The 22,697-nt window shown below is 46.1% G+C and overlaps 1 protein-coding gene across 1 annotated transcript in view; it reads left to right on the forward strand.

Moving 5' to 3' along the window:
• The window catches only part of LOC130385616 (protein turtle homolog B-like), an 80,546-nt gene that overhangs the window by 43,898 nt on the left and 13,951 nt on the right, over nucleotides 1-22,697 (forward strand). Inside the window, exons 6-17 of the mRNA XM_056594225.1 lie at nucleotides 1,761-1,902; nucleotides 4,203-4,348; nucleotides 9,347-9,489; nucleotides 9,965-10,105; nucleotides 10,247-10,363; nucleotides 11,115-11,265; nucleotides 12,718-12,829; nucleotides 16,085-16,260; nucleotides 17,014-17,240; nucleotides 18,889-18,973; nucleotides 20,684-20,848; nucleotides 21,739-21,784. Of these exons, the coding sequence (XP_056450200.1) occupies nucleotides 1,761-1,902; nucleotides 4,203-4,348; nucleotides 9,347-9,489; nucleotides 9,965-10,105; nucleotides 10,247-10,363; nucleotides 11,115-11,265; nucleotides 12,718-12,829; nucleotides 16,085-16,260; nucleotides 17,014-17,240; nucleotides 18,889-18,973; nucleotides 20,684-20,848; nucleotides 21,739-21,784 (1,651 nt within the window). The remainder of the gene's footprint in view (nucleotides 1-1,760; nucleotides 1,903-4,202; nucleotides 4,349-9,346; nucleotides 9,490-9,964; nucleotides 10,106-10,246; nucleotides 10,364-11,114; nucleotides 11,266-12,717; nucleotides 12,830-16,084; nucleotides 16,261-17,013; nucleotides 17,241-18,888; nucleotides 18,974-20,683; nucleotides 20,849-21,738; nucleotides 21,785-22,697) is intronic.

Genomic DNA, 22,697 nt, shown 5'->3' on the forward strand with positions numbered 1-22,697 from the left:
GTATGTTGTGTTTGGTAATCCCCTTTCTTTTATGAAGTGTGCCTATCCCATGTGTTGTAATTTCCAACAGGAATCCCATAATAATCAGTAGACAGAGTTTGGTGAGACAGTGAAGGGAAGTTTTAGGTATTGTTTGAAAAATAGAGCATTGAGTGCTGAACATTGTCTGTTGAAGAACATTTTCTGTAAATTTCAAAGATTGTGACAAAAACGTAAATATAGTTCCTTGCGTATATTCCAGCACAAAACAAGACCTTTCTTGTTTTGTCTCAATTAAGCGTCAACTCTCCTGTCTGAGCTGCCTGTGGCTAACACTGTTGTTCCACCTTTAGGGCCGCCGATGGTGCTATTTAAGTATTTTATTCAGCATTCCTAGGATGCTATCGACTGCAATAGCGGATCGTTTAAATCAGGGGTGCCCAACCTTTTTTGACCCAAGATCTACTTTTCAAGTAGCCAACCTCCCGAGATCTACCAGCAAACCTACCTTCAAGCGGGGGGGGGGAGGGGGGGGGTAGAGAACAATTGTTGACGGGGGGGGGGGGGTGTATCGTGAACCTACGGACTTCAGTGGGGGTTTCATTCCGTCTGCGCACGGCACCTTCTCAACGATAATCAATAATCTTCCTCCCACTCAGGGTGAAAATGGTAGGTCTTAGCTTGTTTCCCCTCAGCCATGCCAACGTTTAGGAGTGTGTAACTACTGTTGACGGCTTTCAACTGCTGTTAACAGCACATGCGCTACCGCGCGTATATGTCCCGCGCAAATTTAATTTTATTAAAAAATAAATATATATATATATTTTTTTTTTTCTTCACCCCTCGCGATCGACTTGGGATCTGTCGGCGATCTACTGGTAGACCGCGATCGACTGGTTGGGCACCCCTGGTTTAAATGCTCTTGGTATCTACTCTTCTTCTGGTCTATTGGCCTCAGGGTCCATACGGATCTGCACCGATTCTCAAGTGTTGTCGTTGCGAATGTTGTAACTTGGCTAATGACATTGGCTCACTGTCCACCGTTGAACATCCGCACAGCAAGCAAGAGACTTACTCCGCTTCACATCGAAATTGGGTGCATGGTCGATGCTAGGCAATCTTCGCAAATTTAAAAGCAATAAATGTATGTTTTGAGACGTAGGTCTATGCATAGGTGTGTTATACTAGTTTTTTTTTGGTTTTAATGACAAATCGTTAAAGAGTGTCACCCATTCTGTCTCCGTTTCCTCAACCTTATGCAGTGCAGATGATCAATTTCTAAGGAAACAAAGAAGTAAATGTTGCACGAACATGCATCTCAATATGTCTAGCCTGCAAGTATATTTAGATACACAACTCTGTTATTTTGTTTGATGCATTTATGTTTAGTCAAATAACAGATGGTGGACCTTTTTTTTTATTTTCAATGAATAATTCTATGGTTTGTTTAGCCTGAAACCCACACATACCTGCAACACACACACACACACACACACACACACACACACACACACACACACACACACACACACACACACACACACACACACACACACACACACACACACACACACACACACACACATACACACACACACACCTGGAACACAAACACAAGAGGCAGCTCATTTCATTTGGGAGGACAATCAAGACGTCATGGGTCCATCATAGTCACACGTCTCCCACAGTTGGATATAGTTTTAGATTTCACTATCACACCTGACAAGTGTGACCGTGAAAACCATGAAATCAATATTTTTCCGTGTCAACCTTTCCCTCAGGCCCTCCGTTCATCGTTTCGCCACCAGAGAACATCACGGTAAACATTTCCCAGGACGCCTTCTTCACCTGCCAGGCCGAGGCCTACCCGGGCAACCTGACCTACACCTGGTTCTGGGAGGAGGACAACGTCTTCTTCAAGAAGTAAGGTCCCGTTGGTACCGACCGCGACCTGCCTTTCATCCCGGTCACTCGCCGACCCCCTGCTGTTGGGTGGTTGCATGCCCAGTGTGTGTGTGTGTGTGTGTGTGTGTGTGTGTCTGTGTGTGTGTGTGTGTGTACAGTCAGGCTGAGGCTGTGTATGCTGTCCTCTTTAATAGATCATGCAGGATGGTCATTAGTGACATGTTTTACTGAAGTTGTTTGGTTTAATCAGACGCTTTTATCTAAAGTGACAGTACATTTGAGAACAATCAAAAGAATAAATCAAAATGAACGACAAAAAGTGCAGTACTGCACACGACTAAGGGAAACACCAACAGAACAGCGGTCAGAGCAGCTTAAGGAGAAGGAAAGTAAGAACATATATTCCACGAGCCGGAGTATATTTATTATTTGTTCCTACCAGCATCAGATTCAATTGAACAACCAAAGACATTTGTGCAAATAAACCAACCACAACTGCACAAGACAGTTTATGAGATGTTATAAAAGCAGGGTTTTTTCTTGTGTGGCTATTCTTGTGGATGTTATTCACAATGTGTGTATAAAGTGGGCAAATGAAAACAGGAGCTAATAAATATAGCCCAAAAAATAGAGCTGTAGAGAATCAGCCGACAGTGCCAACAAGGTGAGTGATGGAAGGTTAATCACCAGGAGTGGATTACAGTCACAGGTCACCGCAAACAGCAACCTGACAAGGCAGGCTGTGTAAAACCTGCTGAGGTCTTAAGATAAAAACATACCTATTTATGAGCTGGTAAAAGCTTCTGAAAGAGAATCTGGGCTTCTTAAATCCATCAAACCGGACGCCAAGCGTTGAGACGTGCGTGGGTTTATTTTTGGCTTTTTCTTTATGAATCCCAGTTTCATCTTGCACACTGTCTCCCATGTCTGGTCAAAAGGTATGAGTTTGCACGTGTGTGTGTGTGTGCGTGTGTGTGTGTCTGTGCGCACGCAGGTGTGTGTGTGTGTGTGTGTGTGTGTGTGTGTGTGTGTGTGTGTGGGTGTGTGTGTGTGTGTTTGATAACGGACGTGTCCTGTATTGTGTATATGTCTTCCATACAAAGCCACGGGCAAAATACATTTTTCCTGCGTTTTCTCCAGACATTTGTGCAACACCTTGTCCTTTCTGCTCACTAGGAGCCACGCAGTGGACCACTACAGTCATGCTGTCCTGTAGGCTCACGTGTGGCTCACTTGGCACTGCAATGTGTAGATCATAACATTTCAAATGTTCTTTGCACATAAATGCTTGTTCATGCCGTTTTATATCATCCGGTGAGGAACTGCTCACGCATTCAGAAAAGTAACTCGAACTAAGATCAACTTTTACCATGAAATCTCACGTCCTTTTTTGCTCCATACGTAATGATTCATCCCACGGCTGCCAACATGTCAGAGCCCAAGTTAATGCTGTGCAAATTCTAACAGAAGGTTAAAACACGTTCCATTCAACGTAAAACAACTGCGATCCCCGAGGCCATCGAAAGCCACCCGCACGTCGTACTTATTTTCTCAGTGTGTGTACAGGAAGGCCCGTGTCACAGCCACCAGCTTCTGGTCTCTTATTAATAGAAACAATTCATCTGGTGGACGCATGATCAGCTTTGTCAGAGGCGCTATATTTAGAGCGTTGTGGGAGCACTCTCAAGAGGAGCCGGCAGTGTGAGGAGAACAACCTCTCTCCTCTCGCCTCCTCCCATGAGCCAGAGAACTCTCCATTCTTAATTCATTTTTTTCTTAACTCAGCTGCAAAAACGGCCGCCCCGTTTCTGCGGAGGCCCAGACATGTGGAGGCTGCTGCTACGTCCCCCCCCCCCAGCCGCCGCCCCCGCCATACCCCCCCGGCCGCTCTGTCCCGGGCCGGTGGGACCCAGCAGCAGATGACTACAACCTTCTGTTGTGCCGTAGTCTCTCTCTCTCTCTCCCTCCCTCCCTCTCTCCACCCACAAATCCCTCCTGCCGTCTCTGTTTGGCCTTCTGTTGAGTCCACCTCTGCGGCTGTGCTACTGAATTAGGTTCAAATGGTGTGCCCACATGCATGCATTTTGACGGGACCAGGTTAACATTCACATTTGCTTGAAATGCTGGATCCTCGGCTCCCTGTGAATACTTATTGATGATATCACCACAGTTAAATCAAAAGAATTGTATCATTTTTGTTTTTTCATGCCAGGACTGGCATGAGCACATGTCCTCTTGATTTGACACGACTTAGTATTATCTTAACCTGTCTCCTTTCCTTTGACGCTTGTCTACTTTCCTCGTTTCTCCTCTCACAGTGACCTGAAGCGCAGAGTCAGTATTCTTATTGACGGTTCCCTCATCATCGCTCAAGTCAAGCCCGAGGATGCTGGGAAATACACTTGTAGCCCTAGCAACAGCCTGGGTCAGGCCCCAACTGCCTCGGCCTACATGACAGTGCAATGTAAGTAACCTGGTGAAAAAAGTCATTTGTGGAGAAACCAAGAATCCAATCAATATAAGTTGCAACAATTGATTGCTGAATCTAGATGTGTATTGGTGTTGAGTTTATGGGGGTTGAAAACATTGTCGAAACTTTGTGTGGTGTTTCTGTGGGATCAATCGGTCAGTCAATCGTGACGAGAAATACTAGCAAGAGAGAAATATAAACAGTTTCAGCCTGGTGGCCATGTTGGTTCTGAAGGCTAGCTGGATGGGAGTGCGTAATGCTGAACTTTGCATCAGTTCCCAGTGTTAAGCTAAGATGGCTGCTGGCTGAGTAAGGGCCCATTGGTTGTCATGTTGAACATTTTTGGATTTCAATTGTCTTTACTCCAGTGAGCCAAACCATCTTTCCCTTGTTGTTCAAGTACTCCCATGTACGACACATCACAAGACCAGAGCATGGTACAGAATCACAAACAGTGTCATAATTTAGCAAGGGACTACCCCCACACACACCCACATACTGGTTATTCCATTGCTGAATAATGCCCAGAGCCCTTCTTTTTCTCATTGGCTTAACTTATTTTGCTGGACACAAAACACATATTGTGAGTTTGCCTTGTGGAATTGATTTGGGCATTCATTGCATCTCCGGGCGGACTTCTGATCTGCCAATTTGTGGATGAATTCCAAAAGGCTGGATCCCACCTAATCCCACCAAGTATATTTGCTTTACAAAAAATGTGTGTGTTAGTGTATGTGTATGTGTGCGTGTGTGTTTGTGTGTGTGTAGTTGTATTTATGTGTGTGTGTGTGTGTGTGTGTTTGGTCTCTCTTGAACCTTTTCTTCTCCTTCCTTCTCCAGCTCCTCCCACCTATATCTCCTCACACGCTGGATCTTAAATATGCACTTGCATGATGTACTGTGATGCATGCACAAACGGACCATGCAGTATTAATGCACGTCCTACGTTGATTCAAATATACATGATCTATATATACACCCACCATCTACATACTCTCGGAGTGCACTGACACATCACACCCAGCGGCACCTACTGAAATCCTTGAGGCGCACTGGGAACCTTGAAGACACCTGTTGTCATGCACCACTCACCTGCCTCCTTCTCCCACACACACACACACACACGCACACACACACACACACACACACACACACACACACACACACACACACACACACACACACACACACACACACACACACACACACACACACACACACACACACGTCCAAACTGTAATCAAGGAAAACCTGTGAGCTGACGAGGTGGAGAATGATTGATCAAGACAATGGGTAGTAACGGGACATCTGTGTCCTGCTGGGATAACAGAGAGAGAGAGAGAGAGAGAGAGAAAGAGAGAGAGAGAGAGAGAGAGAGAGAGAGAGAGAGAGAGAGAGAGAGAGAGAGAGAGAGAGAGAGAGAGAGAGAGAGAGAGAGAGAGAGAGAGAGAGAGAGAGAGAGAGAGAGAGAGAGACAGAGAGACAGAGAGAGAGAGAGAATGATCAAGAGAAAGTGAGAGTGGATGAGCATGGAGGAATGCCGTGATTGGGTGTGCTGGCAGTCGTCAAGGCAACAGACATTTCTCATTACCCCTCCCCTCCACGCAAGCTTCACATTACAGCATGTCTGTGTGTGTGCGTGCGTGTGTGTGTGTGTGTGCATGTGTATGTGTTTGTGTGTGTGTGTGTGTTCATATGACAGCCAAGAGGTAGGCAGCAGCAGTCGTGAGAACGGCAGAGTTGTGGAGATAAGAAGGGGGAGGGGGAGGGGAGGTGGGGATTACATCATCGCCGTAACCGCGGGCGCGCTGCTAGGTGCCACGCTCTGACGGTCTCTGTAGCGTCCCCCTCCTCCGATCCCCCCCACCCCCCCCCCCCCCCCCCCTTGCCTCACTAGGCTCCCCTTATCTCGCTCTAGCTGTCTCTCTCATTTGCTTCCATATTTATAGATACACCTTTCCTTCTCCTCCTCTTTCCTTTCTCTCTGTCCCTCTCTCGTTCTTTTCAGAGGAATAGGAGCATGGGGGGATGGGGGGGGGGGGGGCACTCCTCCCAGCCTGCTCTCCATCTAATCTCCCTGTCATTAAGCCTGTCATTATGTCTCTCCCCCTCTCTCTCTCTCTCTCTCTCTCTCTCTCTCTCTCTCTCTCTCTCTCTCTCTCTCTCTCTCTCTCTCTCTCTCTCTCTCTCTCTCTCTCTCTCTCTCTCTCTCACGCTCCCTCTCTCTCTCTCCTCCCTCTCCGCTATCTGCACCCCCTGCCCAGCCCCCTAAAACGGTGAGTGCGGTGGGATCCCAGCGTGTCGTGTGAGATAGTGGTGTAGTGTCTATATTTAGAAACTTGGCAGAAACCCTCGTCTGTCTGCACCAATGGAAGTGCCAAATGCACCTTCCCTGGGCACCGAGTGGCTGCTGTGTCCATTCATCCATCTATCTATCTATCGATCTATCTATCGATCTATCTATCTATCTATCTATCTATCTATCTATCTATCTATCTATCTATCTATCTATCTATCTATCTATCTATCTATCTATCTATCTATCTATCTATCTATCTATCTATCTATCTATCTATCTATCATCTATCATCTATCTTTCGTCTATCTTTTGGTCGATCAATTGTTCAAGCTATCTATTGTTCTATCTGTTATTCTATCGTTTGTCTATCTATCTATCTTTCTATCGTTCTATCGTTCTATTTATTCATGTATTTATAGATATTTAAGCCATCTATCCATCAATCTATCCATCAATGTATCGATCTATCGATCTATCTATCTATCTATCTATCTATCTATCTATCTATCTATCTATCTATCTATCTATCTATCTATCTATCTATCTATCTATCTATCTATCTATCTATCTATCTATCTATCTATCGCAGGCATTCTGTATTCTCTTTCACATGACATCATCTATGACACACACATATACGAACACACACACAAGCTTCCCTTTCTGCCTGCTAGGTCACCACATCTCTCTCTCTCTCTCTCTCTCTCTCTCTCTCTCTCTCTATCTATCTATCTATCTATCTATCTATCGCAGGCATTCTGTATTCTCTTTCACATGACATCATCTATGACACACACATATACGAACACACACACAAGCTTCCCTTTCTGCCTGCTAGGTCACCACATCTCTCTCTCTCTCTCTCTCTCTCTCTCTCTCTCTCTCTCTCTCTCTCTCTCTCTCTCTCTCTCTCTCTCTCTCTCTCTCTTTCTCTCCTACTCGCTCTGCCTTACATCATCTTACCTGTCCCTGTTCAGTACGCACGCTGCATCGCGCCCCTCCCTCCAATTCCTCAAGCCAATCAGCAGCGCTCTCTCTTTCTCCTGCTCTCTCCCTCCCCCTGCTGCACTGCCATGAAAACCCCCACCCAACTTTTATTATGTCACCTCCTCTCCTCTCCTCTCCTCTCCTCTCCTCTCCTCTCCTCTCCTCTCCTCTCCTCTCCACTCCTCTCTTCTCTTCTCTTCTCTTCTCATCTCCTCTCCTCTCCTCTCATGTCCTCTCCTCTCCTCTCCTCTCCTTTCCTCTCCTCTCCTCTCCTCTCCCTTCATCTCATCTCCTCTCCTGTCCGCTTTTCTCCTCTCAACTCCTCTCCTCTCCTTTCCCCTCCTTTCCTCTCCTCTCCCCTCCTCTCCTCTACCCCCCTGTCCTTTCCAATCCTCTCATCTCCTCCACTCTCCTCTCCTCTCCTCTCCTCTCCTCTCCTCTCCTCTCCTCTCCAATCCTCTCCTCTCCTCTCCTCTCCTCTCCTCTCCTCTCCTCTCCTCTCCTCTCCAAACCTCTCCTCTCCTCTCCTCTCCTCTCCTCTCCTCTCCTCTCCTCTCCTCTCCTCTCCTCTCCCCTCCTCTCCTCTACCCCCCTGTCCTTTCCAATCCTCTCATCTCCTCCACTCTCCTCTCCTCTCCTGTCCTCTCCTCTCCAAACCTCTCCTCTCCTCTCCTCTCCTCTCCTCTCCTCTCCTCTCCTCTCCTCTCCTCTCCTCTCCTCTCTTCTCCTCTTCTCTACTCCTACCCATTTAACTCTTAACTCTCCAATTTTCTCATTTCCATTACTCATCTCCTCTCCTCTCCTCTACTCAACTCTCAGGGAGCACTGTGAACGGAAAAAAATCTTATCAATACGGATAACAAAGATGGTGGTCAAGACCATCACTAAGCATAGGCTTGTGCTTTGATATCCATTGCAGTTACCATTAGCATAGCATTGTCTAGGAAACGTTCAGCCTTTTAATAATAGTTATACTAGGGGGTTAAGGGGCATTGTCGGGTCAACAAAGCTAGGGTCCCAACATCACACCCCAAGCAGAAAGTCTGTTCCCTGTGAGGGATGAATGACATCATGTGGTCACATGGCGGTGACGTTAGCTCCAGTTCGCTGGCGGGTACGACTGCAGCAGAAGAAAAGGGAAAAGAAAATAGAGGAAAAACTGAGCTTTGCTTTGTGTTAATGATATCTGTGTTAATGATATCCATGTCAATGTTATGTGAAGGTTGTCAGATACTGGTGACTAATGTGTGCTTTTATGTGTTGTTCATTTTGAATCAGATATAAATAACATTTGTGATTAGATCAAAACATTTCTTTGTTTATCAAGATTGGGAAAACACCAACACCAAAAAAAACACATAAAACCCCACAAAAACCAAGTACACAGTAATGGCTACACACACACACACACACGCACACGCACACACACACACACACACACACACACACACACACACACACACACACACACACACACACACACACACACACACACACAGAAACAGAGCTCCAGCAGCTGATTGCCTTCATCATATAATGTGGAGCTCACTTCCCATTAAAATGATTCATTTCCTCCACCAGCGCCTCTGATTACTGCTGCGCTAATCAAACAGACAGAAACACCCCCAAACATGATCCGTATTCTAGACTAGTTTCACTTTCGCTTTCATTATCCCCTTATTTTCCCATTATGTCTCCCGCCCCAGACCCTGCCCGCGTTCTGAACATGCCCCCCGTCATTTACGTGGCCATCGGTCTACCCGGCTTCATCCGATGTCCCATCGACGCCAACCCGCCGGTCACCATGGTGAAGTGGAAGAAGGACGGCCTTCCTCTACGGATAGAAAAGGTGAAATAATCCGCTGCCGATGAGTAGGAGATTTCGGGTGCACAGAGTTGAAGTGGGTGGTTGTTGAGTTGGTTTCCTTGAAGGTGTCCCTATGTGCAGAGGGAGTCATCTGAGATTGAGGAACCTATTGAGAAGCTACTGGGTTATTCACAAGTAATCCTGTGTGTGCGGACCTGGAAACACTCTGAGACTTAAAGATATGTTTGGAGCTAATGTACGTTTTGATCCAATGTGATTAAACAGGCGCTGACATAATTACTGTTCAATTGCACATACAAAACACAAGAGGTAGGTCCCCCGACCTTTTGAATCCCATGGTAATGTGTGGATGTTTTTCAAGAGGGTTTTCTACAAGACGATGTGACAAAGTACCGAGCTTGAGAGGAAGCTTGAAGCTGTTAAAGTGATTCAAACAATAATCCTCACAAAAACATCACCCTTCCTTCCCCACCCTCCCCACCCAACCAAATCACAGTACCCCGGCTGGAGCCAGACGGATGACGGGAGTATCCGCGTGGCGGAAGTGACGGAGGACTCTCTGGGCACCTACACCTGCATGCCTTACAACGCCCTGGGCTCCATGGGATGGTCCACTCCGGCCCCCCTGGTGCTAAAGGTTCGTCCTCGTGCTCTGTTGTCCTATTTACCTCTTTGTTAGCATGGTGGTAGCCTGTCAGCCTTCTCCGTGGAGCTTTCATTTCGACAATCATCATTGTCTCATTTTGGCGCGGGGGGTTTGGTTTGACTTCGTCCTCAGGACCCTCCCAAGTTCTCGGTGGTTCCTGGAGGGGAGTACAGGCAGGAAGTGGGCAGAGAGCTCGTGATCCCCTGCGAGGCGGAGGGGGACCCCTTCCCCAACATCACCTGGAGGAAGGTGAGGCGTCCTGGTAGCCACTAAGAGACTGTCCTGCACTCACTGCATTGATTGACTGGTGTTTTTTGGGCTGCATCGATTGGCGTTATCGGTCAGAGGCCTCTTTCACGTGTGAAGTTGAAGATGTGTAGGACTGTAATTGGAATCATTCAGTGAATACTTCTTTGCTCAATGAAATACTCGGATGCAGAGGATTCAAACGATGACACTAGGTTTGCTTTATCTGCTTTTTTTGGGTTTTAATGATGTGCTCACGACGTATGTAGTTCTGAGTAGAGAACTCACAGAGTTAACGAAACGCACACCGTTTTAATTACAAATAGAGACTGGTTCACTGTTACAATTTTAGAGCTGGTGTCATATATCATTGTTCCCAAAATATATAACCATGACAGCTCAACTGTCAATCTGTTGCTCCCACTGTTACTGATCATGAACTTCTCAATGTTTTCACGATTATCTCTATGACATTTGTCATGACATGAGCTCTCGTTCGAACCCCGGCTCCTCCTAGAGCGTCAAGGTGTCCCTGAGCAAGACACCTAACCCTAACTGCTCCTGATGAGCTGGCTGTCGCCTTGCATGGCTGACATCGCCGTCGGTGTTAGATAGAATATTTTGATTATACTGGTTAGAATAGCGCTGGTTAGAATTGACCATTTACCATTTGCATTCACATTGACGCATACTCCTGTTTCCTCCATATGATTGTGGTATGTATTGTCCTTGTGTGGGTGTGATCCCTCCCCAGGTAGGGAAGCCCAGCAGAAGCAAGCACAACGTCCTGCCCCGGGGCAGCATCCAGTTCAAGTCGCTCACCAAGGAAGACCACGGCGAGTGGGAGTGTGTTGCCACCAACGTAGCTACGAGCATCACTGCCAGCACCCACCTCCTAGTCATAGGTACAGCGTTCACGCAAGCACACAAACACACGCACACACATGCACACACACACTCACACACACACACACACACACACACACACACACACACACACACACACACACACACACACACACACACACACACACACACACACACACACACACACACAGCATACATGTGAACGCACTAATGCACACACACACACACACACACACACACACACACACACACACACACACACACACACACACACACACACACACACACACACACACACACACACATACACACATACACACACACACAGACAGACAGACAGACAGACAGACAGACAGACAGACAGACACATTCATACATATATTCAGCATACATGTGAACACACTCATGCACTCATACACATTCACACTCATCCACATGTAGAAATATACACATGCACAAACATATACACACACACACACAAACACAGACACAATGTTTCCGTGGATGGATGGAGGAATCATTGAAGAATATATTGAAAAGATCATAGCTACAAAGGAACATTTCCCATTACACACTCAACACACAGGATTGAATCGATGTCAGACAACCTCAGTGTAAAACCCTCCGCCGTTCAATCCTCCTGGGATAAGTCCTCAGTGAGCTCCTGACGTTTGGCAGGCGCTCTGTGATGAGGTGGAACTGGTCCTTCCTACCCATCGTGCCGCTGGTAAGTGTTTGGCTAGTGCATGACGCAGCGTCGGCGAGGCAGAACCGCATCGTGTCATGCTTCAAGCCCACCGGAAGCATTACGAAGCAGTCCTACCCTACCGTACCCACACTGTACTGTGAGGCTGATGAAGGCAGCGGATTGGTGGGGCCCATGGGGATACTGTGCTGGTGTCTACCTCGCTATACTGACGTGGATTATACAGGAGCGTGAGGGGAATTGTAAAAGCCAACGAGCCGATAACCAGTGAGACATGCCGGGCTAGGAAATCTGTCTCCTTTAGGTTTTGGGACGAGATGCTGTGCAGTGTTTGGGGTGTGTGGGTGTGTGTATGTGAGTGCGGTTGGCTCCGTGTATGTTTATGCGTTTGTCCTGTGGATATCATTTCACAGAGGGAGGCGGTCCCTTTTAAAGAGAGAGCTATGAGTCCCCTCAGCTATTGGTTGTTGTTTAATTCTTCCCCATTATTTTCCTGTTTCTGTGTGTGAGTCACTTTGTCACTCGGATTGAAAAGTGTTCTCAAAATACAAACATCGAACCTACGAATGATTACCAATACCCTTAATGTTCGAGAGCTAATGGGACTCCATCTCGCTCCCAATGAGTTTCCTGAAGCACCATCAAATCAACAAACAAATTAATAAAACATGTGCACGACAGATGACTCCACAGGGGGGGCCGCAGCTATGGTGGCTCCCTGCCATAATAACGTGTTTCCTGCCCCCCCCCCCCCCTCCTACAAATTTCCCATCATCCCTTGCAGGCACAAGCCCGCACGCCCCTGTCAGCGTCCACGCGGTAGCGTCCTCCACCTGGGCCAACGTGTCCTGGGAGGCCGGCTATGACGGAGGCTTCCCGCAGACATTTTCAGTCTGGTACGGACATGTGTGAGTCATCCCTGCTTGCTTTGCATTCCCGCTCTCCTTCTTCTACCTCTTCTTCTTCTTCCTCTTCTTCTTCTTCTTCTTCTTCTTCTTCTTCTTCTTCTTCTTCTTCTTTCTCTTCTGCTGCTGCTCTTTCCTTCTTGTTTTGAAATAGTGCCCAGAATTCCTTCCAGAAGTTTCTGTTCTCCTTCTCTGTTGTTAAATGATTCCTCTTCCCTGGGTGGTGTTCTGAGTGTTGGTGGGAAGGGGATGGAAATGCAGTGCGATGGAACGACACACCTGCTGTATTTCCACTTACCTCCCAGCAAAGTGTATTTTTATCTCCTTGTTTACAGTCTGATCATTTTAAAATTGAAGAAGCTCCGACATTCTAAACACCACCCGGAAGCATCCATGCCCTGCTACTGTTGCTGTTGCTGTTGCTGCTGCTGCTGCTGCTGCTGCTGCTGCTTCAGCTCTGTCCCTGCATTACCAGGGGGAAATCAGGCCTTATATGAGGATGGATATGGTAAAACAGGGTTATGATAGTCATAGATTCAAAGTTCCTTTCCAGACAGATAGGATGCCATGTAATGATAGCATCATGGCAGGTAAGCTTTTGGCAACAGTGTCAAGATATCTCCTTGATCCAAGGGCGCTAATATGTGTATCACAATGTGACATTGTGATATACATGTGTACATTGTGTACATTTGTGTGTACATTGTAATGTTAATGCTCTGAGAGGCAGTCAAGATTGTAATCTTAGTCGTTATCTGTGAGTACGTTGGCTGATGGCAAGTCCACAATGCATACTATCTTAGATTTACTTCAAAATTCAGCAAAAATGAAAGGTTAACTCAAAATAGGGAAATGGGGTGAAATTAGTTCTGTTGAAATCAAACAGAATTTATGTAAAATGTTTGTATAATTGATTATTATTCAATTATTTAAAAACCAATATTAGAACTAAAGCATGATTACCAAAAAAAATTGATATTGCTCTGAAATCAGAGTCCCACTGCGGGTGGACCAAATGTGTCTCTGAGGAAAAACATCAGAGTAATATTGTGGGAGGAATAAGCATACAATATAAATGTCTTCCTGCCCGCCACATTTAAACGGTGTCTGTATGTTTAGCCTACAGTAGATATATATTACATTTGTGTAAATCTCCAGGCGTGTGTTTTATGGTTGCGCTGACAGCTGTGTATGCTCTCATGCAGCGCTCGATAGAGTCCCGGTGTTGAACCTCCGTCCTCTGAGGACGCCATGAGTCATTCCAACTCCACCGTTTTCTCCTTTGTAATTTCTTTGTTTTCATGCATATACATTCGATGGCTATCACTTCATCGCACAGTTGGCGAAACAGGACATGGTGTGGTAGGAATAGTGTAGGGGCTGGATGCAGAGGTGGTATGCAGACATTCAATATTTCAGGTGAACCTGGGTGAACGTTGACGTTTTGTGTGAAGTGAGAAACGGCTTCGGAGGAGGAAATAAAACTTTACGCGATTCTGTCAGCTGTCTTTTTTATGATAACGATATACCACCCGCCCAAGGGTGGTGGTTTCGTTCTCGGAAAATTATTAATAACGTTTTCACGCCTTCCACGTAAGGTTGTATTTAAAGTTTCAACATATTCTGTTTTAGGGACGTTTTAGAGAGCACTAATAAACAAAACGCACCTGTTAAATATTACCGTTCATTCCACCCTTTTTTAACATTCAAACCCCGTCTTCCGCGGTCCCGTCGTCGGCATCACCTTCAGACATCAATAACTTTCTATTAGCTTGTCTGCGTTCCGCTGCAAGAGTAATAGGCATGAGTGTCCATTCATCCCCCTCCTCTCTAGCAGTCAGCACTCCATCTTGCATTGTGGACACTGAAATATGGCTGCTCATTCGCTCCAATATAACAACGCTTCGTGTCCTTGGCTTATGTCACCAACAGTGTAGCACGCACACACACACACACACACACACACACACACACACGCACACGCACACACACAAACACGCACTATGAAATGTCCAGTGTGTTGGCAGCTCAATGAGATAATCGCCTGTGTGCAGCACCAACACACCAACAAACTTCCCCCCTGCTGGAGACGGAGAGGGCTGTTATTGAGTATCAGCTATCAGATAACTGAGTGGCCCTGTAGTGCTATTATGCCATGTTATATGGGTCAATCCCCAAGCCTCTGTATATGGCACACACACACAATACATGCCCGTACAACACGCGTGCACACATAAACATAACCATCCACAGAAACACAACATTGGCAAACTGCAACAACTCTTACATGTCGAAGGAATCTGTTAGATAAAATGCATACCAAGAGTTGAGTTTCCTTTACATCAGTTATTTTGAGAAATTGGCCTTCTATGTCTTGTAAGAATTTTCATTTTTTTGCATTTCACTTTCCATTATTCGTACTGAATGGGACTTTGGTACTCTTAGGGATGTATTCAATGAGGTGCACATAGGGAGTGCTGTTGCAGTTCACGTCCTCCTGACAACCACATTAGAGCGCTATACAAATAGGCACTGTGAACATTGTATTTGGTAAGAGGGCATGGCTTGTTTACAGGGCAGGGGATGGTTATAGGATGGGTACAGGACATGGTTACGGGACAGGTTTACGTGACATGGTTACAGTACGTGGTTACAGGATATGGTTACAGGACATGGTTACAGGGCATGGTTACAGGGCATGGTTACAGGGCATGGTTACAGGGCATGGTTAAAGGACATGGTTACAGGGCATGGTTACAGGCCATGGTTACAGGCCATGGTTACAGGCCATGGTTACAGGACATGGTTACTTACAGGCCATGGTTACAGGGCAGGGCAGCAGGTTGTATGGCTGAGCAGCATGGGCTTACTAACATCCGTGTGTTTAAATGACGTTGTGCTCTGCACTGTCTGTATCCCGGCTTGTGTGTCACAATACAATGCTCAGATAGTTGGATAAATTATACCCCGACGGGGGGTCCAACTTGCATGAGCAAGCTCCATAACGACCACAGCTATATTTAGCGTTGTTATGCCGGTATCGCTGCGCGAGGGGCTTCTTAGCACTCTATATATTATGTACCGCCATGGCACATCCTATATCAGCACCAGACATCGACAGGCAACAGCACGCATCTCCACTCTCACTCGACCTCTGAAAGGTCCCGCTCACTTCCACGCCCACCCTCCCTCCCCCCCCCCCCCCACCCCCTCCCCCTACCCCTTTACTCCCCCGCCCGCCCACAGGCTGAAGAGGGAGCGGCTGGGACCCCACGACTGGCTGTCGGTCCCGGTGCCGGGGGGCCAGCCGTGGCTGCTGGCGGCCGGCTTGGAGCCAGAGACGGCCTACCAGTTCAGCGTGCTGGCCCAGAACAAGCTGGGGACGGGCCCCTTCAGCGAGGTCGTCACTGTGAACACACTAGGTGGGTAGACACCCGCGCGACAAGGGCACAACGGCACCAATGTATAAATGAATAAATAAAGAAATAGCAGCCTTGATGGATATTATTAGACCACGAGGGGCTGTCTATTGGCAAGCATCTGGCAACGGGATGCAACCAGGTCCCTGCTGGAATACGAGTTTAAAACAATGTGACACGCCGTCAAACAAACCTCCTAGACGCTGGGTTAAACCTATGAGACTACAAACTACAAGAAGGATTGATTAAACAGGGTAGAAAACGTAAAGTGGCAATCTCTAAGATCCCCCGTGTAATTCTCTTTGGCGGCACCAATTGGGATCAGAAACAGTGTGCCGCTGCACACAACAAGTGAGTTGAGGAGGGAGTGTGTATCGGCGTCCGCCATACCCTCTCTGGTTGAACGACTAGTGCTGGGTGATGGGAAAACGTGACACTCTATGCGGCGCTTGTGATTTGAATGCATTGCGTGAAGGTCTCCACCAACATTTCTGCATTGCAAATTAAAGGACTTTCATCAGTGGGCCATAGGTTCAATCACCATTGTGTTACCTCTATTGGCAATAGAAAGTGGCTAAACTTGTTGGAGATTGCCACTTTAAAGAAATAATCTCATCCATCAGAGAAGGGCTCGTCAAAGGTCTTAAGAAACAGAAGTAAAATGCATACATTTAAATCAATGGATGAACCGATATCTTTCTAAATCACCGTGCATGTGAACTTTCTAACACAACCCACGCCTCAATCTTCTTCCAGTATTTCCTATAAGTACCCCCGAGCCATTGGTGCTGCTTACCCAACCACGGTGCCTCACAGCCAATCGCACGCAGCAGGGAGTCCTGCTCACTTGGATCCCGCCGGCCAATCACACCGCACCGATCCAGCATTACATCATGGAGTTCCGGCTGGGCGAGCGCTGGGACGTGCTGGACGACAGCATCCCCGCCAGCGAGACGGAGCTGCTGGCTCGCGACCTGATTCAGGTAACACAAGACGGGGCGGGGAGGTGTAGGAGAGGCCGACCCTCCGATGCGTGAATTCTTTTTCATTTCATCACATTCATCGAGCAAAGTGAAAGGAAAGAGGGGAGAGGGTGGCTTCATTAATGATTGATGTGTCCAGTATGAACAACAAAGGTGTACGGTTGGAAAATGTGAACATGAAACTTTTCGTTGCTTTAGGTTTGCTCGTCATGTTGATTTGAGCATACCTAGTGTTGATGTTCATTTGCACGTTTATGTAAACCGCAATAGTTTTTTGTTATGGGTGGAAGAAGGTTGAATACACTGTGGTATTTATGATCAAAACATGACATTCAATTGTTATTTGCGTTTTAGTTTTTAACTATTTTTCAAATGAAAAGCAACCCTTACCTTCAAGGAAACTGAATACATTTGTTGTTCTGTGGTCAAAGAAACCCCATGTAGTTATTGTGGTGAGGTGACCAATCCATATTCATAAAGGCTAATGCAAACTGCACCACAGACAGCCACATCCAAGGGGCTGGAAGACACAACTGTTTTTCACTTTGAAAAGCTTCCGGCAGTACAGAGACCACAACCCCCCCCCAGTTCAGCCTTTCATCTCTATTCATGCTCCACAACTCCACCTGCACGCCTACACACACTCTCTCTCCCTCTCTCTGTCTATCTCTTTCACCCTCTCTCTGTCTCTGTGTGTGTTAATCTCTCTCTCTCTCTCTCTCTCTCTCTCTCTCTCTCTCTCTCTCTCTCTCTCTCTCTCTCTCTCTCTCTCTCTCTCTCTCTCGCTCTCTGTACTGTACCTATCCTGCACCTTGCTGCTGGTGTTATTATTTTTTTTTTTACTGCAACCATGGAGGTAATTGGCCCACAAGGGACTTTCTATTTGTCTGTCTCCACTAAATTGTCTGTGTGTGTGTGTGTCAGTGTGTGTGGTTGGGTGGGTTGTACTGTATTATGTGTTAGTGTTAAAGTATGCAGCTCAACCATTGGTTACTAATAGGGATTGTCATTACATTGACAGAATTTGCAGCAGTTTTAATATGGAAAGATATCCTAATATCAAGAACTTTAGGTACTTTCAAGGATATGGATTGATATTGTGACACGATTGATATTTTGACCATAAAGGGAATTGCTTGTTTGTCAGTCCCTTTCTACGTGTATATAATTGGTTATCTTCCCCTCCGCCCTCGAGTCCTTCTACCTTTCCTCCCCGTCAGGCTGATAGGCATCCAAACTTGAATGGCTCCCTGCAGTTCTCCACTGCAGGGTTAATGTGGCCCCAATGTTTTTGTGAACAAACTTTGGCTAAGCATCATTCTCCCTACTTCTCTGCCTAACTAAATCCCACTGCAACACAACACTGCACCTTTAGTTTTGTATATAACGCACAAACCTAGTCAGCCCTCTATTAACTGTATACATTGAATACACATATGCCCAACTAACTTAATCTGCCTCCACCACAACTCTTCAGTTCCCAATGTTGCCCTGCCCCAGTCAGATATGTATGTATGTATATCCTAGTGCATATTAAAATGTACCTCAAACATACACGTGCCTGTCTACATCAGCAAGCCAGGCGAACTGGTGCTGTTTCCTTAGCTTACAGCAGAAATCGAACATATTCTCTCTCTCCCAATCCAAGGAAGCCTGGTATGAGTTCCGCATCATGGCCGTCATGGACGACCTGGTCAGCGAGCCCAGCAACATAGTGGGCGTGTCCAGCACAGGTGAGGGCGTGGCGTCAACTTCCTCCAGCTCTCCACAAGCACTTCATATGGAGTCCCAGGTTATAAAGGAGCTGAATGTGTCTGTTTAGGGTTTGCTATGGCTCCTCAATAAGAATAAGGATACTTTTAATTTGAAGCACTTTTCATGACAAGCACATTTATTTTACATACATTTTAAACTATATACCAAAATGGTTCAAAAGACATGCGATTCATACATATATACATAGATAAAATCAGTGTTATGCTGGATAAATAATGATAGGAATGAGCAGAGTTTCAGACAAACATTTGTGCGCACGCACAAATACAGACACACACACAGACACACACACGCACCCACACACACACACACACGTATGAGGTATGCTTACCCCTCTAACCCACAGGGTTATCTTAACATTTCTTAACTCTTGGAGGAGTGCTGTAGAATATATTGCACACACAGCAGGTCCAATTTTATGCGTTGCCTTTTCAGCACTATTCGATTTTACCTTGCAGCACACGCATCCTCCTTTCTGCGTCCTGAAAAGCATGACATCATCGTTGTGCTACCCCCCTTTCTTGGATTCCGTTGAACTTGTTTGAGGTTTGAAAAAAGAAAAAAAAGAAGGAATAAAATGAGAGAGAGAGGGAGAGCGAGGGAGACAGAGAGAGAGAGAGAGAGAGAGAGAGAGAGAGACATTTGTTGGTGAAGATGTCGATGGCAGTGCTGAAACGCCCCCGCGAGGGTGAATTTTAAACCGCTCAAAATGTGATGCGGATGCTGTGCAGAGGTCACCGAGTACAAATCTCTTCGGCGGCGACAGAAGCTGTTGGTAACATTTATAGAACAGACCGTTTCAGAGAACTTTGTTCCCACAGCGAAGGCTCTGCTACCCTCTGCTGGTTTGAGCAGAGAACTGTAACAGCAGTCACCACTGTATGCTGGAGCAGACACTAATATACAGAATGACATCATTTTTGTATTTGAAAACTTAAGCCCAGGAATCTGGATAGTCATGTGGATATTGTGACACACATATAATGGTGGTACACAAATTAATAACAAAGGGTATTAATGTGTTGGCTTTGATTATAGAGTAATTTGATTATTTATGGCTTTGCTATGAATTTAAATGAGTTGAGCCTCTTTGAATCTACATCCAGCCATTAAATGTCACCAGCCTAATTGAATACCTGCCTTGGAAGCCATCTGCCACTCTAAACTAAAGTGAAACTTAACCTAAATCGTAAGTCGTGGGCACGTAAGCTCTCGTTGTGTGTTTATTCAAGTTAATCTTCACGCCATTGACGCTCATTAAATGAATCTTTCATTCACTGTGCAAACACTTGGCCAACCGCTAATCCCCTCTCCACACTGGGCACGGACCTGTCTTATTGTGTGTGTGTTAGAAAAATAACAAAGAAAAATGCTCATTCAGATTGAGGTTGAAAATCACGCAAATAGCCTCACAAACAATAACAATAACAACAACAACATCAATCATAAGCAATTAACCAACAACTCCAAGAGCTTTATTGACTTTGACACACACCCAGATGTGCTGATCCTCAAACCATTTCTGGTTTCTTCTCAAACAAACATTCACCTCCTTCACAGTCATAGACTTTGTAACACAACCACAGTCTAAGACCTTGGCATTCATCCCTCACGTCTCTCCCGCCCCCCCCCCCCCCCCCCCCCCCCCCCACCCCCTTTGCCTCTAGATTTCTTCCCGCCTCCGGAGATGGTGGAGGAGGGCGGTCTGGCGCGTCCCGTGGTGGCGGGCATCGTCGCCACCATCTGTTTCCTGGCCGCCGCCGTCCTCTTCAGCACCCTGGCCGCCTGCTTCGTCAACAAGCAGCGCCGGCGCAAGCTCAAGAGGAAACGAGGTGAGCGGGACGGCGCAGTGGCGCCGCCGCGGCGGTCTGATCCCGAGGGCCCCCCACCACCGTCCACCCACCCCCCCCCTCATGCCTGCCCGGACCCCTGACCTATAGGCCATCGTCCTGGAGCAGGACTGCTCACCTCCTCCTACTCTTTAATGAGCGAGATATGAACGCGCCGACTCTATGTGTCTGCTCGATGACTGAATGGTGGCTGTCGAATAGGGATAGAGCAGAGGCTTTCTTTCTGAATCTTTCTGAATCTAAACTGCACACATACTCGGGTCTACGTACACATAAGTACACATCAGTATATAAGTGTGTAGACCTGAATATGTGTGCAGTTTAGATGCAGTTTAGAGTCAGAAAGGAAAGGCCAACGGGAGGTTTTCAATGGAGGATTTTTGCAACACTGCGTGCGTTGAACATCGACGTGTATCAAGGTTATTCTGCTTTTGAAATTTTGTTTTTTGTTAGTTATCTGTATATGCCTGACTTTTTAAAGACCAAGGTGGCCACAGATAACTACACTACATGTAGTCCCACAGGTTTTAAAGGAATCTGGGAAGGACTCTTTTTTGGTCTTGTTTTGATCTTCTCAATGTTGGACACTGTAGTACTTGTTTTGATAGATCTGATGACTGTTTGAAATAGACAATTTTGTAATTATTATCAACTGATATAATATACAGTTAACAGATAGTTAACTGAAACATAATTTTCAAACGTTTTTCAAATGTTTCACTTTGTATTTTGTCACTTTGTTTCACAACAATATAAGCACACAATATCATGTTATAATCCTTTTAGGAGGTCATTACTTCCATTGACAGCATTTGTAAAAGTAAAGGATGTTGACTTTGTGTCGTTTCAATCATCCTTTCTCTTTGTTTCAGACCCACCTTTATCAATCACACACTGCAGAAAGAGCGTGGAGGCAGCGTAAGTAACTCACCACACATTTCTTCCTACAGCGCTTAAGTGGCCTTTCTTCCTACAGGCCACTTAGGAAGAAGCTGATTATTATTACTGAGATTATCGCTGTGTGTTATTTTGATACGCACGGACAAAGAATATGTTGGCCTGCTGAAGGTGGATTGCCAAGCTGTAACAAATTGAATCCATGCACACGTGTTGCAACCTTTACCGTATGAACAAACACATAATCGGCCGCTCATCGCTGACAGAACATGCCTAAATACGGTTCTCATGTTGATGGTGTGTATACGAGTTGTGCCATGCTATTCAATAGGGGAAATGATACTGAAGACTAAACTTTAAGCTTTAGTTTTCTCAACTTTTCTCATGCTTTTGTCCATGCATTAAAGTTGGTGCGTTAAGGGGCTAAATTCACAAACTAAAATGCAATGACTGGGCTTTCCTTTTTTTAATGGAAGGAACTTGCCTTGCCACTTAGCCTACCGAATAGCCATGGTGATATTCCCTCATTGCTACCCATTCCACCACTACTTTTATGAAACATAGTGTTTGGCCTACATATTCACTCAGAACGGTATCAGTTAAATGGAAAACAAAAGCTGAATCTCAACAAGAAGGAAACAAGCATCTGAACATGAGAGCTTGAACCGCTGTCAGAAGACAAAAAGATAATTTGCATGATGCCGATGTCCCTGAGGTGTAAGCACATCTCACCACCAGCTGTAGGCACGAGGTCTCCATGTCATCAAGCTCCATTTCACCCTGCAAAGAACAACAGTGCTTGAGGCTACCAGCAGCCAACCCAACCCGCGTTCCTACCGCATGCGGCCCCGTTTGCAAGACGAGAAACTACTTCATGCATGGAAAGAGATTTAATGGAGCGGCGGTAACAACATCATGCAGCAGTGCAAAGAAT

Source organism: Gadus chalcogrammus, chromosome 7, assembly GCF_026213295.1.
Source record: "Gadus chalcogrammus isolate NIFS_2021 chromosome 7, NIFS_Gcha_1.0, whole genome shotgun sequence".
NCBI classification, from domain to species: Eukaryota; Metazoa; Chordata; class Actinopteri; order Gadiformes; family Gadidae; genus Gadus; species Gadus chalcogrammus.